At 44.2% G+C, this 22,111-nt stretch overlaps 1 protein-coding gene across 1 annotated transcript in view; it reads right to left on the bottom strand.

Moving 5' to 3' along the window:
* The window catches only part of LOC106721857 (protein FAM13A-like), a 98,761-nt gene that overhangs the window by 24,798 nt on the left and 51,852 nt on the right, over positions 1–22,111 (bottom strand). Inside the window, exon 5 of the mRNA XM_014517128.2 lies at positions 6,983–7,142. Coding sequence (XP_014372614.2) covers positions 6,983–7,142 — 160 coding nt within the window. The remainder of the gene's footprint in view (positions 1–6,982; positions 7,143–22,111) is intronic.

Consider the following 22,111-nt stretch of genomic DNA (forward strand, 5'->3'; position numbering starts at 1 on the left):
TCGATGATCTGTTGAGGTCCCTTCTGACCCTAACATCTATGAATCTATGAGACGGCAGAGTTTAGCTCAGTGTGAGGCATAAAGCCGGTATCTTATAGAGTAGGGTTGCTTGAGCAACCCGAAGGGCTGTGTGTGGACTGGCTGGAGTGTGAGTAGGTAAGCTTGTTGGCCCGAGTGGGTTGTTGGAGCAGGGTGGGTTTGCGAGTGACCCAGTGAGGGGCAGGATGGAAGAGGCCCTGTGAGAGGGGGTGGTATGTATGAGACCCAGTGAAGGGCAGAATGTGAGAAGCCCAGCAAGGGGGAGAGTCTGGTTCAGCCTTAGGCTGGAGTTATGAACAACTTATGATGCCACCTGTGATGCATGGGACCTGGCGTAGGGAAGGTCAGAACCGTGTATATTGCCCCAGGCATTGGAGCATTAAATAGGCAGCCTCCCACACCTTAAATACAGTTTATTAACTAGCAAGTCGTGGCAGAAGAAGCAGGGCAGACTGCCCTAGATAGAGGGGTGGGCCAATGTTAAGATCCGGTCTTGACATGGCTCCCTGTTACACATGGTCAAGAAACAGGTTACATTTTCCCCTTCAAGCCAGCACTCAACCAAAGCACCTTGCTACTTCCTTTCCTTTTTCATGTTCTTGTGACAAGGTATTTAGCAGAATTCATAGATTCCATGGAATCTGACAGGGCCACACCACAAGTGATTCTGCTATGGCCTCAAATTTGCAATCTCTGGGCTGTCAACCGTGCACCTTGGTGTCCACGCCACCGCAGGCCCCTACCTTGCTACTGGAGATGGCAGCGTTCACCTGAGCCACACTGTAAGGCTGATCGGTTTTGCTCATTAAAAAAACATCCCAATAAGGTTTTTTTTTCCAATAAGTGGTAATTCCAGTGAATCTAGCCTGACCCTTATTTAAGTAATTACCTACCATCTGACTTAATTTCACATTGAATCTTCAAATTGAATGAGAGTGTTCCTCACTTCCAGTACTTAACTGTTGGCAAACATTGTTGATTAATGTTCATCCATGGTCACGTTTCATGACAGACGTGACTGCATAACAATGGATAATCATGTATTATAGTAAGGAGTATAATTGCTGTTGGAACAACACTTTGAGTTCCTTTGGAATGAAAGGCAGTAGATTAAAATAGGACAATGCACTACTTATGTTGTTACTGGGTTGGTTTCTTAAACCAGTTTATTCAGTCAGGTGATAAAACAAGAATATTGAAGCACAGAATTGATTTATACTTTAATTATCTGAGTTATCGCTCTGTTTAATACCACACAAAGAAAAAAAATCAATCAAGGCCTATCTTACCACACTAGGAATTCTCCTCTAAAGCAGCATTTCTCAACCCATGGATCGTGACCCAGAAGTGGGGCACAAGAATATATGAAAGGGTCACGAAAAAACTTAAAAAATGGATCAACAAACTTTAAAAATGGATTCTCCTTTAAAGAAGAAAAATGTGGCTTTTCCCTTGCAGGCTGGCAGAGTTCCAGGAAGGGTTGCTTGGTGCCCCCCCACCCCTGCGCCCTACATATCCATCCCCTGCTCCGTACCCTAGAGGTCTGGGGTCGGGAGGCAGGAGACAGTGATTTGGGAGTGAGGGGCACTGGGTAGGGACTGGCCATCAATGTTTACAAATGGCTTCTGGTACAAAAAAGGTTGAGAACCGCTACTGTAAAGTATAACACAAGCAACATTTGATTATGGCACCTACATATCTTCTGTGTGATACATACATAGTAGCTAAATTGCCCCTTGTGCCCAGATGGATGAGAGATTAAATAGTTTCTAAGTGACACCACCCAATAAATACAGGAATTAAGAGGGAGCACCGAGGCATTTATTTTATGGCCTTAATAAGTCAGAAGTATGCAACATGTGACAGATATCTAATCTGTAGGCATAACCCACTTGTTAATGTGTGCCTACTAAACATGTTTATCTCCAATTACCTTAACCTACAAAACAACATGGAAGAGAAACATTTCCACAGCATCCAGAAACTTCCTCAAGGTCATGAAACTGTACCCCAAACCAAAGAACAGCTTCAATGAACATTTTATTACTTTATGATGGACTGAAATTACATGTGGTCAGAAAATGGAAATCTGTGTCTGTTCAAAGTTTGTATTAAACTTTTCCATCCTGAATTGGAACTAAAATGTCAATGAAGCAGGTACTGGACTCCAACATGGAAAGAGATTCTCTTTTTCCTAGAAAAAGTATGGGGAATCAGCTCTTTTCCTGGACACTTGACTTCCCTGTTCACACTGACTAAACATGGTGCAAAACTGAAGTCAGTGCTGCTTCCCCTCCTCTGTCTGCCCCATGCAAGAGGTGAAGCAGACACAGGGATTAAGCTGCTCCTTATATGCCCTTGTTGTCCTGTGCATGAGCAGTAGGAGACACAATTTGGATTTCAAAATCCTTCTCTGCTAATGATTACTGCTGGTTTGTAACCACACCTCTCTCTCTCTCAAAGCTGCTTACTTCAGTTTCTTCCATTTGGAGAATTTCTTTGAAGTACTGAACTTTTATACAGAAGTAAAATTATGTGGTGCCAAGTCAATCCATTCAACTTTTTTTTTCTTTTTTTCCAATAAGCTGCACAAAGCCAAGTATGATTTTGGCATGGCTTTGTTTGAAAAGCACATTTTCTCCCATTAAAGAAGCCAAAGGTTTAATAGTATGGTATGTGGGAAGTAAGATACCCACACATCAGGTGCCATGGGAGCTCAAGAAAATGACAGTCATAACAGGGCTCAATGGAGGATGCTATGTTCCCAAAATGGAATGGCCAAAGCCATAATCCCCTTGTATCATGTTTTGCTACCAAATACCTGGAATAAGCCTGATATCTGCTCCACAAAAGCAGACCATTATGTATGCAGGCTGCAAGAACAACAGGCAGCCACATATCTGGATTGCACTCAGGAATGACTGGAAAGTAGAGGGGGAAGCAGGTGTATTACACGTATGCATGCTTACAGTCATGCACACACCCAGGAAGGCTTCTGCTTATGGGTGGGCTGGGGAGCTGTAATTACAGTCTGTTGGAGTAGACTAGCACGGTAATTACTGCACTCCAGCAGACTCCAACATCATGTGTATCAGCGTCTCCACACTGAAAAATGGCAGTGGGGTTGCTTAAACTAAAGCTTGCTCAAAGGGCTTTAGTTAAATTGCCCCTGCCACCATTTTTTAGCGCGGAGATGCTGATACACATGACATTCCAGGTGCCTTAATTAGAAAAGCTCTTGGAATTGCTCTTATTAAAGTGCCCCCACCACTCCCAGAGCACTTGTATAAATGCCAGTTAAGTGTTCATAACATCAGATGCTGATCACAGAATCATATAGAGACAACAGGTTTCAAGGAGCTCTCACATAACTCTGAATCAGGGTGATTTTTGTGCTGGTGTTCTGCCCAGCCTGGGTTTCAATTTTATACATTTTTAAAATGTAACATATTCCTCCTATAAGTGCTTCAGTTCCCATACCAGGGACTCTCTGATAGGATTTACAACAGCACTTCAAAGTGAAGGCAAACAAAGTGCTTCCCACAGAACAGTGTCCTAATGATGCCTAGGGTCAGAACACACATCTCAGAGGATGTATTTGTTGAATCAAAATTACCCTGGATACTTGATAAACTCAGAGACTAAGACCTAGTTTCTGCCCTTAAGAGCAGACAATCCAATGAGTCAAAAATTCAGACCAAAGATGACAGAGACACAGGGATCAGGTTAAGAAGTAGCCTTGGCACAGTGGCGGTCCCGCACCCCCTGCCATTATCTCATATAAAGAAAAATACTATTACTCTTATTTTGAAAGAGGCAGAAGGACAAGTTGAGGTTGAAGGGAAAGAATGGTGGGAAGGGACTGTTTGAGTAAAGAAGGAAAAGGGAAAAGTGAAGAAGACGAGGAAAGAAATGGGCACAACAGATGGGGAGTAGCAGGGGGTAAGAAGAATCTAAGTGGAAAAGCAACCAAAGGCAATGCAACAAATGAAAGCAGAGGCTATAGGGGAGGGGAAGAGAGTGATGGAAATAGCCCAGGTCCAAATAGTAAGTGAGTGATGCTGTCAGGAGCCTGTGGCAGCTACTGCTGCTATTCCTCACACTAAGAGGCAGAGGAAGGCCAATGAGACTGGCGCCATGGAAGACATTTGGGTTCAGTGAGGGACAGCTCTGCCTTTTCAACTGCTGCCCATGCTGATTGCAACAAATTCTCAGCTGGCTGCAATACAGCTGAGGATCAATGGGGTTGGAGGAACATCTAAAATCAGAGCAGTATTTGCCCCATGCTTTTCACTTGTGCACATAGTACAATTACTGTAGTTAGTAAATCTAGCTGGCCATAGGTGGGAATTAACTTTCATTAAGAATAGTGTTTGCATGCAGACCACCAAATAACTATTTGCTGCGCTGGGCAAGTCAATACATCTGTAGAGTAATTGTTTTTTCAAGACAGGGAGCAGCCGGCACCTACTGTCTACAGAAGCTTGTGCATCAGTAATCTCAAACATAACTCGTTTTTTTTCCCCTCTCCTACTGAACTCATTCATTCCCATTCCTTTTCCACTACCATTGCACCATCTAGGATTCACAATGAAAGTCAGAGTGTTTAGGGATCCCTGTCATGACACAAAATGGATAACTTCCAGAAATGGCAGGAGGCACACTATCAAATTGTTCTTTAGCACACCCCTTACAGCTTGGGCAGGAAGTCACCATTCACTTGAGGGGCATAGAACATCCTGTTCTCCTCCCCAGCATGCTCCCATGGTGAGGGCCCCCACCCTCCAGAGGACACAACTCATGTGTTATGGCTCCTACTTCAAGACACTGCCCTACATCTTGGAAAATCTAGCTACAACCCTGTTGTTAGCTATCTGGGAACAAGGCCAAACATTGTCCACAGACCTACAATATACTACTGTCAAAATCTGCAGGTGCCACCAACACCTGATGACAGGATTAGACCTCCGGTTTTGGCACCACTTGTACCATCTGGGTAGCCTGTAACTTGTCAGCTAACAGGGTAATGCAAGAGGACTCTCACATTCCTCATCTTGCGTTCAGTCCAATGCATCTATCCAAGTAATGCCAGTCGTCTCTTATACCCCTGGATCATGTTCAAAATAAATGGATCTGTAGACACATGAATTAACAAGTTACCTTGAATTTAATGCCCGAGCTCTTCGAACCAGCATTTTAATTCTCAAAGGTGCTTGTCTTTGGGGATTCTAAAGTGGTTCAAGCATAGGGACCACTTTTTCCCCATGGTCAGCAAACACCTCGGCCCATTTTTCTCCAACCAGAGAGACTAACAAATAATTGACAGTTTGTGATGACTCTTGCTGAATTCTCCTTGGCGGCATCTAGTGGCCCGGACACCTATCAGTTTACTAACAGTTGCTTTATGATGTCAAGGAACATTCTAGACTCCTAGTTTCCAAACAGTGTACAGATCATTTCCTCTGCCTGGAGGACACAGGTGTTCTCCGATGAGCTTTGAGACAGCAGTATGAGACATCAGGGAAGAGATGGCAAATGAGTCATCAGCAGTTCCATTCCCTGCTGTCCAAGGACTTTATGCGCGCATAGAGAAGAATGATGACTAAGGCAAAAGCCTTTAACTTGCCCTGAATGAGGGCCACGTAGAAAGCATCTAGTGGAACTTGAGTAAGAAATCTCTTTAATTATTCACTGATGATTTTGCCATGTACTTTGCTATGACCCAGCTGGGTCTCACTGTGTCACTTCAGGTCCTCAAATTCAATTTTGTTTTTGTTGCCTAAAATTCACCAGGAACAAGTCATCGATGGAAGCATTGGATAGAGTGCAGGTAGTGGCTTTGCAACCCCATCGTTGCCATCAGTATTCTGCACAGATGACTGTCTGGGTTCTGACCTTCTTTGTGGAAGCAACCATTCTAGTCCATGATTCATGATGGGACTTTTTTACTATCTTCCTAAATGTCCCTTTCTAAAAGAGTCACTGCATATAATTTTCACACCTTCCCTCTCTCACCAAGAGACACAACTTAAAGTATATTGGGGTCCTCATTATTTAAGAATTATATTATGTTTAGTTGTTTAGCCATTGCTTGTGTGCTATTCACTGCACAGTCATGAATAGCCTTTCCTCTTACATGCTCTAAAAATTAACAGCTCCAGAAAGTGTCTTTCCTGACTGGGCATATATCCTTCACCACTGGTTCACAGTAAGGAACCAACTTGTATGCCTTAAGCTCTTGCTGTTGTGGGGCCTGGCCAAGAAAAGTGCTTGTTTTGGCTATCCACCTCAGCCATTTCCATCCCCAACCCCCACTTTCTCCTGTTTTAATTAAAAGAAAAGATCAAATAGGTTTCCTTTTTAAAATCATAAAGTTAAACATTAGGGTTAACTTTATAAAGAATAAAAACAAACAGAATACACCCCTAAAGCCATCAAGATCTTGAAGCTAAAATCAGCCTTTCAGAGCGCCCCAAGGGATGACAAGATCGAATGGTCACAAACTTTGCTGTGACCGATTCAGGCTGGACATAAGAAAGAACTTCTTTACTGTCCAAGCCCCCAGGGTTTGGAATAGACTGCCACCGGAGGCGGTTCAAGCAACCACTTTGGATGCCTTCAAGACACATTTGGATGTTTATCTTGCTGGGATCCTATGATCCCTGCTGACTTCCTGCCCCTGGGGCAGGGGGCTGGACTCGATGATCCTCCAGGGTCCCTTCTAGCCCAAATGTCTATGAAATCTATGAAAAGGATAGACTTGTTAGTATACAATGGTGGTAGCATCACAACTGTACATAAACGAATACCAGAGAAATGTATGAGACTGGCATTTTTGCCTCCTATCCAATTTGAGAACATTTCTGGACAGGGCCCTACACAGCATCACCTGCCCCACAGCTCTTCATCCAAATCAGAAAAGAAAAACACTGCAGGTACTCACTTTCACCAAAATAATTCTCGCTAGCTCCTCACATGGATGCTGTTCCGCATCTTGCTTTGCGTGCTCCAGTTCAAACAAAGTATGACAGTTTTCCAGCATTGTGGCCATAATTGTGTTGCAGATTTCCTGTTCCTTCATACCTTCCAATCCAGAAGGTACGCTGCAAAAATCAAAGGGAACATCAAGCAGAGCATTAGAAGGACACAAAATACTAGTGCCCACAATAAAGTCATCAAAATGTGAGAAGTACAAATACAGTCAGGCTGGCAAGTCAAAGAAGCTCTGTTCGGGTAAGAATGGACTGTTAACTAAAGAGCTCTTTACTTAGATACAGGGGATAATCCAGAAGGGATGCAGTGGCACAGCTGCACCCCTCTTTGACTGTGTCATATATGATTCCTTGGTGCAGGGTCTGTCCTGAGCTCCAGTGTCTAATGTCAGTCTGCAGCTTAGGGCTTGAGCTTTGCCACCATCACTTGTCCCTTCCTTTTCTGTGCTGCTAAATTCACCAGGGACAAAGAAGGAGGGAAAGGGCAAATGACAGTTAGGCAGCGAGACAGACTGTCTAGGGAAGTTGTGCAATCTCTATTATTGGAGGTGTTCAAGACAGGTTGAATAAGTATTGATCGGGGTGATCTATGAGTAGCTATGCCTATGCTAGGCTATGGACATGTCCCGTGCTTCTGGGCTTTGCGATTGCGGCATAAGGCCAGGAAGGCATTTATTCCCCATCTTGTTGTTGCCCATGTCAGCGTTTTTTCACTTTCCTCTTTTGTTGTACTCTGTAGCACGGGCATGGCACTCTTCTTTGGATCTCTAGCATATGTTAATAATCCCCGCAGCTGTTGTCCCCCTGCTTTATCTGTGCTGAGTTGGGGGGACAGCTTGGGTGACAGGGTTAATTGTGCAGTTTTAGAAATAGGTTAGACAAGGATTTGTATAGGATGGTTTTGATAGAGATGATTCTGCCTCAGGAAGGGGGATGGACTAGATGACCTTGAAAGGTCACTTCCAGCCCTACTTTTCTATTACTCCATGACTGGCTGGTAAGCTCAGAACTCACTACTCGTGCAGAGCTCTGGCAGGAGCCTGTGACGGCCAAGCAGCTAGTTCAAAACTCACTGTCTATGTGACGTACAATCAAAATGGAGTGACTGTACCCACCCTGACCTGTCCTGGATCTGCTACTGCCTGCATACCTCACAGTGGATACATTTACTGTCATTCATTCTCAGTTATTTTAACCTGCTATTAAAAATACAGTCATATTTTCTACAGAACTATTTTTTTCTGAGAATTTGGCTCTTTTTGTTATTTATCTTTTAAAAAAAAATAAAAAAATGTAAATCCAATAATGTCAAATTTAGCTATTTGTTAATCCCTTGTCGAATAGCTCCAGCAGTTCCACATTCTTACTTGTTACCCACACAATCTACAGTAAAATTGAAAGAAAAAAAGGGAAAGGTATCTCCCTAAATGGGAAGGATTGTTTGTATAAAGGATGGGGAAGAAAAAAAAGTAAAACACTTGCGTGGTTTTGTTTAGAGGTAACTTGAGAATAAACCATCTTTTAATATAATCAGGAAAATTAATTTCACAACTAATCAGCTGCCACGGGCATGATAATGATGAATGATTAATGTCTTCTGGGGTCAATCTTGTGTTTAAACAGTGAGCTACAAGAAATGAAGAGAAATGAGAACTTCCATGTATCACACGTACCTCCCACCCCACCAGACAAACACATATCTACTTTTTGGTAGCTTGATTTCTCCTGTGGGACCCTTGCCAATATTTCCCTTTGGTATCATCTGCTCTCTTCATGTATATCCTCCCACTGATGTTAACAATGACAGCATAATACTGCAAAGGCATGCAACTACATGATTTCCGAAGGACGGTATGGTCTGTTATTTTAATATTTTGCCTATGCTATGAATATTCAGGACCTAAAAAACAAGTGGTTGTATTAGTTAAGCATTTCACTACAAAAAAATCTCATTCTCAAATTCACATTAAGGCCAGAATCTCCACTGCCTTTAATTCGTGCTCCACACAAACTTAATACTATCTACTGGGAGGGGCAGCTGCATTTCTATTCAGGTAGTGCTGAGAGAGTCAATTGGCTCAGGGTCATCTCCCTGATTCAAGTTAATCTCTCTGCACTCCACAGGTGTTAACAACCCTCTATCCTTTCTAATGGTCTTGATGTTTCACTTCTCAAATTATCCTTTCTTTTGCAATTTTACTTTCTGTTAGTCATTCCTGGTAATGTCTCTCTCCTATTTCATAGCTCTACAGACTATTTTTAGTTCTAGATAAAAAACTTAATTTAGGTAAAGTAATATTAACTTAGGTGTAGATATGACTGACAGTGGGCATGTCTATACGAGACTCTATTGAGGAGTTGTTACTGCACATTTATTTAGTACTTGTGTAAACAAGTACTAAATAAATGCACAGTAATCCAAGTTACTGCTCAGTAGTGCCAGCAAACACCTTTTTTGTGACACAACTGCACAGTAGCTGAACACTACTGCATAGTAGAATCATGTCACAGTTTTTGCCACATGATGGTACTGCACAGTAGTATTGGGGTACTTTGCAGTCAGTGTATCGTGTAGATGCACCCAGTGAAGTATTGGAGACACTGTCAAGACTATCAAGAAGGCTAGATTTTGTTTTATGAATCTGAATAAGAGACATACATTTAACTATAATGACTACAGGACTAATGATGCAATATCTTTTAACTTCACTAATGATGCAATATCTTTTAACTTCATTGACTATTTTTTGTGTTTGCTGTGTTTGTGTTTGTTGTGTTTTTTTAAACTTGATATATGAACTAGCAAATCAGTGCACATTCCAATAGTTATATTTGTGATTGCTTTCATCTTGAACAGAATAATATAGCACTTGCCCCTAGCATATTAGTAAGGCTTTTAGTTTCTCTTTAACTAGAGAAAAAAATCGGTGAGGATGTGCCACACTATCTGCACCCCACTTTTCAAAACTCTAGATCAGCCCAGGCTGCTGTGATAAAGCCACTGGCTTCAGCAGGCAAGAACCTACCCTCATACAAAAGGTAATGGAAAGGGCCAAATTCTATGGCTAGATACAAGTACATGGAGTGCCCCCTATCTGCCACAGAAGCCTTGCATATGCAACAAAGGATAGCATTTGGCCTGAAAACACATACCAAAGGTAATGCAGCTGACCTGAATTAAGGAAAATCTATATTTTTAACCCCTTATGCTTTGCTCCAGAAGAGAGGGGGAAAGAGGGACTTTTGATTTTTTTAAAACTTTATTATATCACTACTAAAAACAAATGGTGAATGTGCAAAGGTATGTGGCCCTCCCATGGGCTAAGCATGAATAGGGTGCAATATATCCTGCTTTGGCTGGGACGGTCCCATATTTTGTAGGCAAGTTCTGGCTGGTTGGTCAAAATTTAAACAGAATGCCCAGAATTGCAAGGGCATGGGCACAGTGTGGCAGGGAGGCAGATCAGCATGGTGGACGAGGAAGCTTGAAGCTGGAATAAGGGGAATAGAGAGCAGTGTGCATGTGGAACTTGGTCTACCTACATAGAGGAGTGCATAGTGGAACTGGAGAAATGTAATGTGAATGTAACTGAAGGTGCAGTGTAACAGCAGGTGAAACCAAGGGTCAGTCTGCAGGGCTCTGCTGAATGTTAATTTTTCAGGAAGTCAGTGGCTTCATACCTTGATGTAATGAGCAAATGATGTTCAAGTTTGGTGGGAGAAACCCAATTTCTTCAGAACAGTAAAAAGGCCTGGTTTGTTGATCGTATCAAAAGTCTTCATCAGATCAATGAAGGGTATGTATAATGGTATTAATTTTTCTCTATGCTTCTCCTGTAGCTGCTTGACCAAAAATATCACTGTCACTGTTGGAGCATCCTGAGCGAAAACTGCTTTGACTTTCAGGACAGATTTTTTTCACCTAGAGATGGCAGGCTACAGAGCATAATGCGAGTCATAACTTTTCCACTGTTGTTCCACAGGGAGAATATGTTTATATTTGTCATGGTCACTTCGCTCCTCTTGTTTTTGTCTAATGGCAGGGCTTTTCAACCTTTTAAAATCAGTGTACCCCTGGCAGCCGGACATGGAGCGGGAGGGAGAGGGGAGGAGGTGCATGGCTGGATGTGGAGCGGGGGGCAGGGAGCACACGGCCAGACCTGGAGCAGCAGCAGTGCAGGGTAGTAGATGGCAGTGGCAGCCACTGTGTGCGAGCCCCCCCCCCATGTCTGGCTGGCTGGGTGGCACCTGTGTGGCCCACAGAGGGGCACCGCTGCCCTCACATACCCCCCACCCCTAAACCCGCCACCCCTGCTTATTTGATGCTTTCATATATTCCGTGATTATCACCTGTGTCAGCTGCTTTCTGAATATCAAAGAGTTTCGCTCAAATTCTACTGAGCTGACCACTCCCTCTTTCCAAGGAAATCCTTCCCAAGTTTCAATATGGCTTCAGTCCATAGAGAGGCTCCACAGACATGATTTTTGTGACCTGGCAGATACAGGATAAAGGCAGAGAACAACACCAGGAACTGTATATGGCCTTTATTGATTTGACTAAAGCCTTCAACTCTGTTAACTGCGAAGCTCTGTGGAAGATCTTATCAAAGTTTGTCAGCCCAAGGAAAGTATCACCATTCTAAGACTCCTTCATGACCAGATGACTGTCTCCATCCTATGTGGTGGCTGCTCTATGGACCCCTTTGCCATTTGAACTGGCATCAGGCAGGGCTGCATGATCACACCAGTTCTGTTTTCCATCTTTCTTGCAGTCATCAAGATGCATATCCATGACCATCTGCCACATGGCATCAGCACTGAGTACAGGATGTAAGGGAACCTTTTCAATCTCTCTTGCCTCTGTGCCAAAACCAAAGTTACTTCATCCTCAATTGTGGAATTTCAGTATGCTGATGATTGTGCTGTCACTGCACATACAAACAGCCCTTAACTGCCTCTCTCAAGCATACTAGTGCTGGGAACTGACCCTTAACATCAGAAAAACAAAGGTGTTTTACCAGCCTGCTCTGGGCCAATCAACTTCCCCCACAAAGATTCTTATTGACAGAGGAGCTGGAGGATATTGAACACTTTGCATATCTTGGCAGCCATCTCTCAAAGAAGGCCAACATCAATGAAGAGATCCAGTATAGGAACTGATGTGCCAGCTCTGCCTTCAGAAGACAGTATCGTCATGTGTTCAATGATCACGACATCAGAACTTGAATAAAACTCCTACTATATAAAGCTGTGGTAATCCCAACTCTTTTCTATGGCGGTAAAGCTTGGGTGACCTGCAGGGACCACCTGAAGAGCTTGGAATGCCATCACCGGCACTACCTTCGGAAGATCTTTACCATAAAATGGAAGGATCGTCACACAAATGCCAGTGTCTTCATTGACGCCAACACCACCAGTATGGAAGTGTGGATTAGTAAACATCAGCTGCTGCAGGTAGGGCATCATGTGTGCATGCCTGATGTCCTTTTATCAAAACAACTGCTATACTCCCAACTCAGACAAGGACAAAGGACATGCAGGGGTAGAGGATATGCTTCAAGGACACCGTCAAGGTAAACATTAAGAAGTGTGGCATTGACACCACAGATTGGGAAAAACTAGCCTGAGGCAGGGCTACATGGTGACACTTTGAGAGAGAAGGTACATCTTACTTTGAGGAAAACCATCTCACCCTGGAGGCAGAAAAATGGCAGAAATGGAAGGAAAGGAAACAAGACCAAGAAATCCATGGTCTGAGTCTCCCTTTAACTACCACCTGTAGCATTTGCCAGAGATTCTGTGGCTATAGGGCTGACCTTCTTAGCCATCAATGAAGGACTCATTTACAACCCTTTACTTGACTTGTGGCAGTGATCACTCTTGACTGTGAGGGATTGCCACCTCTGACTCGCCTTCCTTTGGAGCTCTCTGGGGCTTCTCCGCATCAAGCTGCTCTTGCTCTCCTGAGGGATTAGGGCCCGTAGGGCTAGAAACTCCTCTGAGCCTCCAATCTGGTGAGCAGGCTTCCGCCCTACTCATTTCATCCCTGTTGGGGCTTGGCTGTAGTCAGGCTCTGCAGTCTGCTCTGCAGGCTCCCAGGGCTCTCCCTTTCTGCTGGTATGGGGTGTGCTCCAATGACGTCTGCTCCATCGTGCCAACCAATTCGCAGCTGGCCCAGAGAGATGAATCAGAGTGGCTGCAGCGTTTGTGGTTCTGCTGCCTGCACCACCAGTGATCCTGGAGGTAAGTATTTAGCTACATAGGTCCCTGCCACACATATACCCAGCCCCCACTGCTGGCAGGACTGCCCCTTACAGCCTCACCATTCTGGCCACAGTCGCCGAAGTGCTCCCTGCTGCAACAGTGGTGCACATCCTTCAAAGTTAAAAGAAACATTATGATTATGCTGTATTATTAATTGGGTCCATTAGGCCCATGCTTTTGTGTTATGTTTTTCAGGTACTATTAAGATGTGGACTCTATGGTTCAAGATTTTCACACTACTGCTGGCGCTTGTACTTCTGGTGCAAGGAGACACCTGAAAAGGAGAATTCAGAGGAGACTTCCACACGCCTACCTCTCTATGAGCAAGGCTATCATTGTTGTGTGGTACTCCATTATTGTTGGAAATTACCACAAGAAACTCGGTGTGATGCAGTTAACTCCCAGACAGCATCATTCAGAATTTCTGGATTGGCATCTACCTGAACTAAGTCTAAATTTCCTTGCTGGTGTAAACAAATGAAAGGAACTGATATACAGTGTACCTGATCAGGCATAATTCTACTGGGTGTTGAGGAATAATGGTTCAGTGTACTGGAAATTGCGCTTATACTAAGTTGATGTTTACTAACTATTATCCAGGTGTGGACGTAGGAGTCTATGCAAATTTAAATAGAGGTCCAAATAATGAACCATTCTATGCCACGTATTTGACTACCAAAATGTTCCCTTTAGCAAGCACAGTCAAGACCTTGTCCTGGATGCTGACCACTCAAAAGAACCTGAATGATATCCTGGCCTTACAGTTTAAATTTGGTCCCTCTCTGTTCCCCGTGATTAAATATCCTGATTATTGGCAATTAAATTGGTCTGTGATCCCCAGCTAGATTCTAGCTGGCCAATTCAATGTCTCTCTCACAATCATTACCAATTCCTCTCAGTCCAATTTTACTTGGGGACTTGATACCCGCCAGGCTCAACATACTGCTACTCACAACATAAGCAATGCTACCTTTGTGCAGACATTCTTTGTAGACAGCCCTGACAGTGGTATTTGGAAATTTTAGGGTCCCAATGGTACGACTAAAACACAACTGGTTAAGGTGCATGGAGAAGCACATAAAATGACAGTGGGTCCAGTTGTAGTAAAAACAGATGTATAATTGGATGTGGGAATTCAACGAATTGTCCATGCCATTAACATCTCAATCAATTTGTGTCCATGTTCATCAAACAAGAAAACCCCAGTGTTTAAATCTTACACAGCCCTTACAAAAGGGTTGGGAAAAATGATTAAAAGGTGAAGTCCTTGTTAGCACAGAAAAAAGGAAAAGATTGCTTGACAGTTCTTGGAGCTGCAGGAACTGGGATGTAAATGATGAATTCCATTGATTCAGAAGCAATGGCAAATAAAATAAGTACCCTAGGATCACTCCTGCAGAAAACTGGCACTCATTTTACAGTTTTACAGTCAGTCATTTACAACTACAGATGGCAGACTGAAACCAAACTCTGAGTAATATTCTTTCTGTGGATAGTGCCACCTTGGTGAAGGCTATCTTGTAGTTAGGAGCAAATACCTCAACAGCCCTTACATGCACACAAGCACAACTGTGGCAATTATGTCATTGCCAAGAGTGTGGTCGACCAAGCCTTGAAGGGAGATGTACCTGAAGGAAACATGTGGCCAACGCCTGGGCCAAATTGATTACATCAGCACCCAATATCACTACACACACACACTGAGCCTCACCATTCTTGACTATCAGCTACAGCAATTCCTAGGAGCTAGCCCAATAATACCTCTAGGTGTCATCATTAATAAAATGGTTCTCATGCCTATAATATTGTCCCAATGGGCAGCTGAAGTACAAGACTACTGGAAAGAAATCAACTTGCAGCTATGTGAAAGAGTTAATCAACAAGCTTATACATGCCCCAAACTGTTTTGTATTATAAAGATGTTTGTCTGAGTATTGATCAAGTGGAATATCAGTATTCTATGTATCAAGATTATTCGAACCAAAATAAGGTAATTGATATAGGGGATGGATGTGTATGTTTTCGAACCATGTATGATGTTGTGTTAGTTAACTCACAAAATGTATTTTTAGAAGAGAGTTCTAACTGTTTTTGTAATGGTGTTGAAATTTCAGGATGTGACCTTAATTTCAGTAGACAAATGTTTAGTCAACAGTCTTTCACTTGGGGTTTTCATATTGTTTATAAAACAGACCTAAGTGATGTCCAATTAGGAGTGTGTCCAGATGAGCTACACAAATAAATCCACCATCAATTTATATCAAGAGGTTCAAAATTCAGCAAAAAACACTGTCACAGTACAGCATATAAGCAAAACTGTTATCAGTTTATTAGACAAGATATAAGAAGTCATGCAACATCGCTGGTGGGAAAGCCTCCTTGGATGGTCTCCTACTGCAACTAACATCCTTAATAAGGCTTTGCACCCCATTGTTCCCAGCAATGATTCTTTATTCCTTCCCTCTCAGCTCATCGCAATCTCCCATCATTTCTAGCCAGCTGATCTTCAACTCCTCTTTGCCTCTGCCTTTCCAATTGGCTCTCTCCTCATTTTTGTGCGCCACACCTCCATCCTTGTTGTCATCTGGGTCTCTCTCCTCCTCACTCTCTCAGTGGGGATGCTCTAGCTGCATCGAGCAGCTACTCCAGAAGCACAGCTCCATTTTTTCCTCACTTAGTTCTTGCCGGTGTTCAGTTCGTGCCATCACCAGCTCTCTACCTTCATGACAATCACAGAGTCAATATGAGTCTGCAGTGTGATGCATCTGCACAAAAGGCAAATGGGATTTTGGGCTGTATCAACTAGCCCAGATAAAAGAGATGGAAGGTGATAGTGCCTCTCCACTCTGGCACTGGTTAGGCCTCATCTAGAGTATAGCATGCAATTTTTGGCTCCACAGTTTCAAAAGGATGTGGAGAAGTTAGAGAGGGTCCAGAGACAGAAGAAAAAATGATAAAGGCCTTGGAAGGCAAATCATACAAGGAGAGGCTGGGTACCTGTGGCAAGGTCCTTTAAAAAGGGGTGGGTGCAGGGCCTGTTAGACTGGGAAGCCCCTGCATAGTGCCCCACAGACTAGACCTAACCCTTAGTAGCAAAGCTCCCACAGTCCCCCATTAAGGGGAGAACACAAAGTGAAGCTTCCCTGTTCAAGCCTCCTGTAAAGAAAATGTCCATTTTTCAACCAGAGAGGGGAATTGTTGTAATCAAGTGGGGGCCAACCAGTTAGGCAGGTGTACCCTGCACGCACCCACCCACCCTGAGTGCCACTCTAATCCCCTTCCCCTGCTGCTCTGATTTCTCCTCCCACCCTCTGCTCCCTGCTCTTCTGCTGCTGAGCTCACCATCTCCTCCCAGTCTGCTGTAAGCCACAAACAAAGGCTGCCTCTGCCATTTTTGGGACCCATACCACAGGTTGGCCAACCCTGTTTTAATCCGTCTCCATTGCCTCATCCCTGTGCTCTTACCTCTCCATCACTTCAGATCTGTGCTGCTGTTTCTATATTGCCTTGTCCCCCTGTTCCTCCCTACCACTACCCCGTACCCCTGCTCCTGCACGTCCATCATATTGTCTCCTTGCTCTTCTATCTCCATCGGATCATCTCCTTGCTCTTCTATCTCCATCAGATCATCTCCTTGCTCTTCATAATCCATGATGTCATATGTGGTCATATTGACAAAGAATGAAAAGGAAAATTCCTATTATACCAGCACTGCTCCTCTCAGGGCAGATGAAAGCAGAAATAAAGCAGGTAGGGGGAGGTGAAGAGGAGCCAACATCTGTCATGTCAAAGCCTTTGTGATGTCACTGTCCTAATGCCCAATAGCTTGAGGCCCTCACCAAGGCCCTGATGATGTCACAATGGAACACAGCTTGCAGGACTGATGTCCTGACACTTGCCAGCCCAGCCAAAGCTTGCAGTCATTTCCCTCTTTGTGCACCGAGTCACACCATTCATGCACTTGTGATTCTGGGGACTACTCAGGTGATGGATTAAGGCAGCAGAGGCTTTTCCCTAGGTGATCCTGACTTCTACTGCTTTGTAGCTTAGGAGGTCAGAAGGGGCCTGAGGATGAAAGCTATAGTTCAACCCAATGCATTTAGCAACAAGGTTCAGGTACTGAGGATTGAGGGTGATTAGCCATTGGAAGCACCAAACAAGGGCTGTGATGAATTCTTCATTGCTTAGTATCTTCCTACCAAGACCGATGTTTTTCTGGAAGATATGTATTAGGCAAGCACAAGTAATTGAACCCACAAAAAGAGCAGTAGGGGGAAGTGTAATCCCCATGGGAGGCCAGATTGGATGATCTCACCGACCTTACAGACCATAAATTGAGGCTGAGGAGGCATGCTCATAGGCTTGCTTCACTTAATCAGGGACTGAATGTTACCCTTACTGCTCATAAAAACAATCACATCACCAACATATGCTCTCACCTTAACTGGGGTCCTGTGACAGAGGGCATGACCATTTTGAGATGGTTTGCCAGGGCTTTGGTTAGGATTTTGTAACCTGTACACAGAAGCCATACCAGTTGCCAGTTCTTAATGTTACCAAGATCCCATTTCTTGGGCAGCAGTGTGAAAACTGCTTGATGGCAGCTGACCAGAAAGATCTTTGAAGCTTTCCTGGAAGACAGGCAGGAGGTCTGGGTTGAGGAAAGGCAAAAAGGTCTTGGAGAATTCAACAGGTAATTGATCAAGGCCTGGCACCTTCCCATGGCAAGCTCCTCAAATAGCAGCCATCTGTTTTACCTGGAATAGCTCTGAACTCATTAGCCTCAGACAGAGAGTTTGGGAAGACCCTCATGTAGATATTTAATGGTCCCTGGGCCGACAGACTCAACTCAGAACAGCTCCTTGTAGAAGCTAACAGCATGCTTTCAGATCTTGGTAGTATCTGTGAGCACCTAGCCCGACAGGGTTGTACAGTGACCAATGATTTCTTATTCTATGCACTTTTTCTCTAGGTTGAAAAAGAATTGGGTCAGGGCATCAGGCTCTGTGAGTTCTTGGAAGCAGGTTAGAGTTTCATAGATTCATAGATTGTAAGGCCAGAAGGGACCTTGGAAGATCATCAGGTCCATCCCCCTGCACCAAGCAGGAAATATAACTGGGAGTCAGGTGACCCCAACAAGGTGACTGTTTAGTCTCCTCTTGAAGATTTCCAGGGTAGGTGATTGCACCACTTCTGGAGGGAGCTTATTCCACAGTCTGGACACACTGACTATGAAGAAGTTTTTTTCTAATGTTGAGCCTGAATAGGTCTTCCAGGGGTCATTACTCCTAGTTTTCCCCTCAGTTGCCCTAGTGAACAGATGCTGACCATGCCCTTGATGTAATCCCCTAGTGTAGCGGTACACTGTTACCAGGTCATCTCTCAGCCTTCTTTTCTTCAGGCTGAAGAGTCCCAGATCCCTCAGCCTTTCCTTGTATGACTTGCCATGTAAGACTCTGATCATACGGGTGGCTCTTTTTTGGGCTCTCTCAGGCTTGTCCATGTCCTTGTTAAAGTATGGTGCTCAGAACTGGATGCAGTAACTCCAGCTGCCGTCTCACCAATGCTGAGTAGAGTGGAAGAATCACCTCCTTGGTTTTGCTGGAGATGCATCGATTGATGCATGGCAGAGTATTATGTGCCCTACTGGCTACAGCACTGCCAGCTCATATTCTACTGTGGTCTATTATTACCCCCAGGTCCCTTTCATTCATGGTGCTAGTCAGTTTGGTACTGCCTTGCACCCTGGGTCAAACCCTCTATCACCTGCCTGCCTACATCCTTAAACCAACCTGGCTACAACCAACAACCCTGTACCAGTTCTCTTCAGCACTTTTCCTGGAGTTTGAGGCTCTCATACAGCCAGTGGTGATTATCAGCATCCCTCAGGGTAGCTTCAATGTCTTCCTCAAGTTCTTGCATGCTGTAGCTGTGGTCTTGGATTGTCTGTTGCATATATAGTTGACAGAAAATCTTGATTTGTGCCTTCCCCATTTCCTACCACTGTTTCCAGAAGGGGAAGTCACTTCTTGAGGCTGGTACATGAAGCAGTTTCACAAGTGGGCATCTTGCAGGAGGCGAATGTTGAGACACCAGTAGGGGGTTTGGCTGTAAATTAGGTCAGGAAAACCTAGTTAATACCAGACCAGGCTGTACTCTGAAAGTTCTGATGGCACAATCCAGCAGAGAGCGAGAGAAAGAGAGAGAAGAAGGAGAGTCCGGTTTCCTTTGGAGACACACACGGTGTTTTCCCTGCTGCTCTCCCACAGTGCACCTGCAGGTCACTGCAGTCAGGAGTTATAAATAAGGTTTTCTGAAGATTACAGATTGAGAACATACTAATCTGAACCCACCAAAGCCAACAGGAAGGCTCTCACTGGTTTCAGTAGGCTTCAGGTTTGGAACCTGAGTCAAGATACTCTGCAGCTACACCCTAATCTCACCCTCGCTATTTGCATTGAATAACACCAAGCAACATTTCTAGCTTGCAAATGGCCCAGATATGAAGAACAACACATTCTCCACAACTGCATGGATAAGACTTCATGTTTGCACAAGTCTAATTATCCCTCACTATTATTTAACATCTTCATGACTTACAATAATATTTTGCATGTTACTCCATGGCTATTATCTTAATGATCTCTTGTGAAGGACTTAAAAAAAAGCAAAGTAAAATTATATCAAGGATGCCTTTTTAAATCCACTAATAGAGTATATTATAAACTGAAAGAATGACAGGTAAATATCTATTGTGGTTAGTGAATCAGGGTTGGAAGGGACTTCAGGAGGTCATCTAGTCCAGTCTGATGCTCAAAGCACGACCATCCCCAACTAGATCATCCCAGCCAAGGTTTTGTCTAGCTGGGTCTTAAAAATCTTCAAGGATGGAGATTCCACAACCGCTCTCAGTAACCTGTTCCAGTGTTTTACTACCATCCCAGTGAGAAAGTTTTTCCTAATATCTAACCTAAACTTCATTGGTACAACTTGAGACCACTGTTACCTGTTCTGTCATCTGCCACCAGCAAGAACAATCTATTTCCATCCTCTTTGCAGCCACCCTTCAGGTAGTTAAAGGTTCCTATTAAATCCCCTCTCAGTTTTCTTTTCTCCAGACTAAATAAGCCATGTGCCCCAGCCCCTCACCATTTTCATTGCTCTCCACTGGACTCTCTCCAATTGTTCACATCCTTTCCGTAGTGGGGGCCCCAAAACTGGACACAGAACTTAAGATGTGGCCACCCCAGTGCTGAATAGAGGGAAATAATCACATCCCTCAATCTGCTGGCAATGCTCTTATTAATGAAGCCCAGCATGTCATTAGCCTTCTTGGCAACAAGGGCACACTGTTGTCTTATTGTCCACTGTAGTAACCCTGAGGTCCTTTTCTGCAGAGCTACTGCTCAGCCAGTTGGTCCCTAGCCTGTCCCAGTGCTCAGGATGGTTCCATTCTAAGTGCAGGACTTTTAAGGGCACTTCTTATTGAACCTCATGGCCATATCCAGATGAGCAGGGGCATGCATTTGCAGTGGCACAAATAGTAGCAGCACAAATTTGTGCCACAGAAGATGCCCCTGCATGTGCACTTTTTTGCAGAACACACTGTGCCAGTATGGGCAAACTGTCCTTGCCCAGTTCCTCTGGGCTCCTGGTGTGCTAAAGCATCTGGGGCACAAATGGCTGGCATCTTCCTGGAGCACCAAGCCTCTGTTTGTTCCACTGAATGCTATTGTAACATGTACTGTGCTGCTTTTTTTTCCAGTGCTTTTTTTTTTTTGCTACTGGGAAATCCCAGCACGTGGTGGTAGGGTGTGCTGCCCAAAACCAGAGTTTGGCTGGCTAGAGCCATATTCCAACTGCTGGCCAGTCTTCGCATGCCTGGATCACTGCTGCTGGAGCCCCAGGAGGGTCCCAGAACCCTAGATAAGGCTGCTGGAGCCAGCCCAGGTGGTGACCCCAGCTTCCCTAACCCAGCCTTGGCAAATTGCCACGTGCCAAAGCGCATATGCAAAGGCATTCCCAGGGACAACCAACAGTAGCACAAATATGTGCTGCTGCTAGTTGTCCCTGGGAAATGCAGGTTCCCGCTTGTTGAGCCATGCCTCCTGATTTCATTAATCTGCATTAATCTATAGGATGCACCCAATCCTGCCTGGGCCCTTCCCTTTGACTGGAAGGATTGAGGAGAACAGCCACCTGAGTCTGTTCACCCATGAACCCAGCACCCTGTAGCTACTTTTGATTTACTTAGGGTCTCCCCTGGCAGTATCATTGGGGCCCACATGGTTGAGCAGCATGAGGTAGAAGTTAGAGTGCTGTAAGAGTCTTGGTAATTCTTCTGTGACATCTCAGATCCAGGCTCTGGGCAAGTAGCAGACCTCCTGAGACAACAGGTCAGGCCGGCAGATGGATGCCTCCATCTCCCTCAAGAGGGAATCTCCAGTCATGATCACCCATCGCTTCTTGGTGGCAGTGGTCTCTATCTACTAGGTATCTACCAGATATTCAGATAGAAGTAGTTAGCCCTGTTAGTCTGAAGTCAGGCTGAAGGCAGTGTAGAATTGCACCTTACACACTAATTAGACCAGAGATGCATAAACTTCTGTGAGCAACAGTTCACTTCATTCAGATGACAGACACTACTCCTGACATCAAGGGCTGCTTAGGAGAAACAATGCAGCAGTACCCTCTCCTCAAAGGCAGCTTCCTAGGAACACAGTAAGAGGAATTTTACTGATCAACAATGAAGCATTAAGATGGAAAATGTTAGTTCAAGCCAGTAATACTCCACCCCTTCACAAGCAATTAATTCA

Source organism: Alligator sinensis, unplaced genomic scaffold (genome assembly GCF_000455745.1).
Source record: "Alligator sinensis unplaced genomic scaffold, ASM45574v1 scaffold125_1, whole genome shotgun sequence".
NCBI classification, from domain to species: Eukaryota; Metazoa; Chordata; order Crocodylia; family Alligatoridae; genus Alligator; species Alligator sinensis.